The sequence below is a fragment of the Penaeus vannamei genome, chromosome 2, assembly GCF_042767895.1.
Source record: "Penaeus vannamei isolate JL-2024 chromosome 2, ASM4276789v1, whole genome shotgun sequence".
Lineage (NCBI taxonomy): Eukaryota > Metazoa > Arthropoda > Malacostraca > Decapoda > Penaeidae > Penaeus > Penaeus vannamei.
In genome coordinates, this window is record NC_091550.1 from 34,394,520 (window position 1) to 34,399,519 (window position 5,000).

The 5,000-nt window shown below is 33.4% G+C and overlaps 1 protein-coding gene across 1 annotated transcript in view; it reads left to right on the forward strand.

The window, feature by feature from the left end:
- Positions 1-2,972: 2,972 nt before the first annotated feature.
- The window catches only part of LOC113802213 (potassium voltage-gated channel subfamily B member 2), a 56,520-nt gene continuing 54,492 nt past the window's right edge, over positions 2,973-5,000 (forward strand). The window contains exons 1-2 of the mRNA XM_070136667.1: positions 2,973-2,978; positions 3,218-4,274. Coding sequence (XP_069992768.1) covers positions 2,973-2,978; positions 3,218-4,274 — 1,063 coding nt within the window. The remainder of the gene's footprint in view (positions 2,979-3,217; positions 4,275-5,000) is intronic.

A 5,000-nucleotide genomic window follows, 5' to 3' on the forward strand; every position in this document is an offset into this window, starting at 1 on the left:
TAATAATAATAATAATAATAATAATAATGATAATGGTGATGATAGTAATAATAATATTAATAATAGTAATAATAATAATAACGATTGGGGTAACAATAACAACGATTGGGATAATAATAATTATGATAATAATAATAATGACAATAATAATAATAATAAAAATGATGATAATGATATTAATAATGAAAATAAAAATGATAATAATAAAAATAATAATAATAATAATTACGATGATAGTAATAGCGATAAAAGTGATGATAATAGCAATCAAACATATTGAAACAATAATAATGATGTGAATGGCATAGCTGGTGTGATGATAGTAACGATGAGAAGTAATAGTAATAGTAACAATGATAATGATTTTGATAAAGACAAATAATGATATTGATAATTGTTTCAATTATTATCACTGTAATGATCATTACTGTTATCATTCTTGTTGTTATCATTGTTGTTATTGCTATTATTAATATAAGTTTAATTATGGTTATCATTATGATTATTATTGTTATCATCAGTGATATTGCTATCATTTTCATTATTATTATCATTGTTATTATTATCACAGTTTCGCTGCAATTGTTGGTATTCTTATCACTACTACTTCTTTTTCTTCCTCTATTACTTTTACCATTATCATTATTGTTATCATCATTATTGTTATCATTACCAGTATCATTATAATTATCATTATTACTATTATTATTACCATTATTATCATCATTATCATTATCATCATTACTATTATCAGTATTCTATGATTATCATTGTCATTATTATTGTTATTATTATCATCATTATCATCGTTATCATAATAATCATCATTTTTATTATTTTTATCATTATTATCCCTATTATCATAATCTTTATTATTATTATCATTATGTACTCTTATTGTTATCATTATTATTAATATATTTTTTTATTATTATGATTATCATTATTATCATTGTCATTAATATTATCTTCATTATTATTAGTGTTATTCTCATCGCTATTATTAATGTTATCATTACTACTGTATCATCAACATCATTATTACTACGACCTTTGCTACAGTAATTACTATTATTTTACCATCATCATTATCGTTATCGCCATCCGCATTACTATTTTAGTTTCATCATCATCATTGTCTTCGGATAAATAGCATCATCTTCTTCATTATCATCATGTTTCATTATCATTATCATCATCATGATCAATATCACCTCTACTGTTTTCATTAATTGTGATAGCAGTATCTTTATTTGCTGTTGCCATCATTTTTATCAAAATTTTATTTGTGATATCACTATAAGCATTAGGATTATTTTGATATTTATTTATGAATGTTAATATTTATACTATTATCAATTATCACTTTCATAATGGCATCATCATCAGTAGAACTTTCGTTATTATTAATATAATCGTCATTACGATCTAAATCATCATTATTAATGCTACCTTCACTTCCATTATTCCATTTGCCATACTCATTATATCGGAAATAATTATATCAATCACAGTAGTAATAGGCATCGTTTACAATTTTGTTACTAATTATAATGTATCCATTACGTAATACAGCGACAGTTAAAGTAGTGACAATGACAATTAATAGGATATTGATAATGAAAAAAATTGAAATTGTAATTCGCACATGTAAGTGTGATTACGCAATGAAGAAAAAAAACGTTAATGATAATGGCAATAAAAGCAGCATCAACAATGTAATAATATTGTAGATAGAAGTAATAGTAATAGTAATGATGATGATAATGAGATTACAATAGAAATTATAGTAGCAATAATGACAGAGACTATGATAATGCTAGAAATATCATAGAATTAGATCAGGGATCATACCAATGATTGGGATAATTATAGCGATGACGATGATAATAATAGTAATAATGAAGATGATGATGATAACAACAACAGTAATAATAATGAGAGTGATAATAATAACGATAATAATAATAATGATGTAAGTAAGTAAGTAAGGATGCTAATTTTGATAATGAAAATAATAATAATAATAATGATAATAATAATGATAATAATAATAATGATAATAACAATAATAATGACTATAATAATAATGATAACAATGATAATAATAACAATAACAATAATAATAGTGATGATGATAATAGCAATAATAATGATAGTAATAATAGTAACAATAATAATAATGATACTAGTAATAGTAATAATAATAGTAATGATAATAATAATAAAAGTACTAATAATGATAATAAGAATTATAATAATGATAAGACTAATACTAATAACAATACTTATAACAATAATTAATAATAATGATAATAATTACAACAATAACAATATCAATCATAATAATAGTAGTAACAATATCAGTGATAATGATAATGATAATAATAAAGTAATAATGTAATAATAATGATAATGATAATGATAATGATAGTAATAATGACAATAATTATAATAAAAATGATGATAACAATAATAATAATAATAATAATAATAATAATAATAATAATAATAATAATAATAATAATAACAATAAAAATGATAATAATAATAACAATAATAATAATGATAATGATAATAAAGATAATGATTATAACAATAATGGCAATACCATAAGTAATAACAGTGATAATATCAATAATGGTGATAGAAATACAAGGATTATAAACAGGAAAGACGAAGGAAAGAACAAGAAAACACACGAATCTGTCGAAGGTATTTTTTTGCTTTGCCAGGGCCTTGACGAAGCAATAGCGGAAAGGTCTTCGGCATATTCGTGTGTTTTCTTATTCTTCCCTTCGTTGTTCCTGCTGCAACTTGTTCGCCATGAATTCCACACAAGGATTATGCGGTAACGGTGAAAACTAAGGTAAACAACAAAAATGTTATTATGCAATCACTACTATATTGTTGATGAGGAACGATTACACATAGTAATGGAAGTGAAAAATTACTAACTTATGAATTTCATAATGAAGGTAAGCGGTGAAAATCTAGTTTTTCATACTATGTTTGAATAAGAACCTACGGATTTGGGATTCATTTTGTGCGTCTCCTATGTTCTCCAGACAGCAACGAAGAACAAATCTCGTGTTCTTTGAAATTCTTTCCACTTACATTCCAGTTTCTCTCTATTGTACACAATATCATTTTAGTGGTCTTGGCCTTTTAAGCGATTTTTTATTTATTTCGCAAAGTTGTGGGAAGTTGTTGATAGTCTTGCACACACGCTGACGGAGCACCTGTTCGCAACACTGGCCTAGCGGTGGTGGCACTGTACCCTCCTGCTGAGCCTGTTTGCCTCGGAGTAGCTGAACGGAGGAGGAGGAGGCGGGGGCGCAGGCGCAGGCAGGAGGGCCAAGAGCAGGTCGGCCCCACAGGAGAGAGGAACCCGGCTAGGGCCTCTGAGCACTCGGGTGACGGTTTCGGTTCTTGGTTTCCGCAGGTGCTGGCTGTGATCTCCGTGATCTTCATCGTCATGTCCACGCTCGCTCTCGTGCTCAACACTGTGCCGAGCTTTCAGGGTCCGGAGCAAGGAGACAATGAGAAACTGGCCATGGTGGAGGCCGTTTGTATCACATGGTTCACACTCGAGTATCTTCTGCGGTTCTCCGCAAGCCCCAACAAGTGGAAATTCTTTAAAGGGGCAATGAACGTTATAGACTTACTCGCCATCCTCCCCTACTTTGTTTCCTTGTTCCTTATAGAATCCAACAAACACACAGACCAGTTCCAGGATGTGAGAAGAATTGTTCAAATCTTCAGAATCATGAGAATTCTCAGAATCCTTAAGCTAGCCCGACATTCGACGGGTCTTCAAAGTTTGGGTTTCACACTGAAAAATTCATATAAGGAATTAGGTTTGTTGATGTTGTTTTTAGCTATGGGCGTGTTAATCTTTTCGAGTCTCTGCTACTTTGCGGAAAAAGACGAAAATCCTGTGTACAAAAGTATCCCAGAGACTTTCTGGTGGGCGGGTATTACCATGACGACGGTAGGGTACGGAGACATGTATCCTATCACACCCCTGGGCAAGGTCATTGGGTCCGTGTGTTGTATCTGTGGTGTGCTGGTCATTGCGCTGCCTATTCCCATCATCGTCAACAACTTCGCCGAGTTCTACAAGAATCAGATGCGACGCGAGAAGGCCCTCAAGCGGCGCGAGGCCCTCGAGAGAGCCAAGCGGGAAGGATCTATCGTCTCCTTCCACCACGTGAACCTCCGCGACGCCATCGCCAAGTCCATGGACCTCGTGGACGTCATCGTGGACACAGGTAGCGTTGCGCGCTCGCTGCTGGGCTCACGAGGCGGAGGCTCCCTTCGAGGGCCTTCCCTGGGCCGGGCGAACTCTCCCACAGGAGGGTCTCACCGCTACACCCAGGTGGCACAGGGGGCCTCCGCTGACGTGGCACTGGTGCCCTCTCTCGACGCTTCTCCGCAGCATTCGCCCTGATCATGATTTCCTTTGTACACTCCTTTTTTCTCTGAAACAGCTTACAAGCTTACACTCCTCCTCCGACAACCGATGAAAAACTGATCGACCTTTCACATACTCCTCCCTCTTTCACTCTCATGAGACTCTGAACACCGAGAAATACTATTAGTTCCTCATCGCTCGAAACGTTCTCCCTCCAGTCTCACTACCTCATTTCTTCTCATCTCCTGTTCAGCTCATCCACCTGGTGCCCCCGCCCTCCATCATCTAGGTCTCTGAATTTCCAGCCAGATGATAACCGTTCCTCACGTTAAGTTTCTCTTTAAGCTCTGCATTCAAAGTTCATTCCATTAGCAGTTTTATGAGCCGTGACTGCATTACCCCTTTTTACCCCTGGTTTCATTAGTGATTTCTTGCTTTGGGGTCATTTGTCATGCAGACTAATGATCTGCTTAGCTTCGTCGCTCTTTCCTGGCTTAAGCATTCATTGTTTGACTTGCTTATTGATTTCGTTTTTTCATTTCATTTTTTCTCTCTCTTACTATGTTTGCCTGTGTCTCTAGCT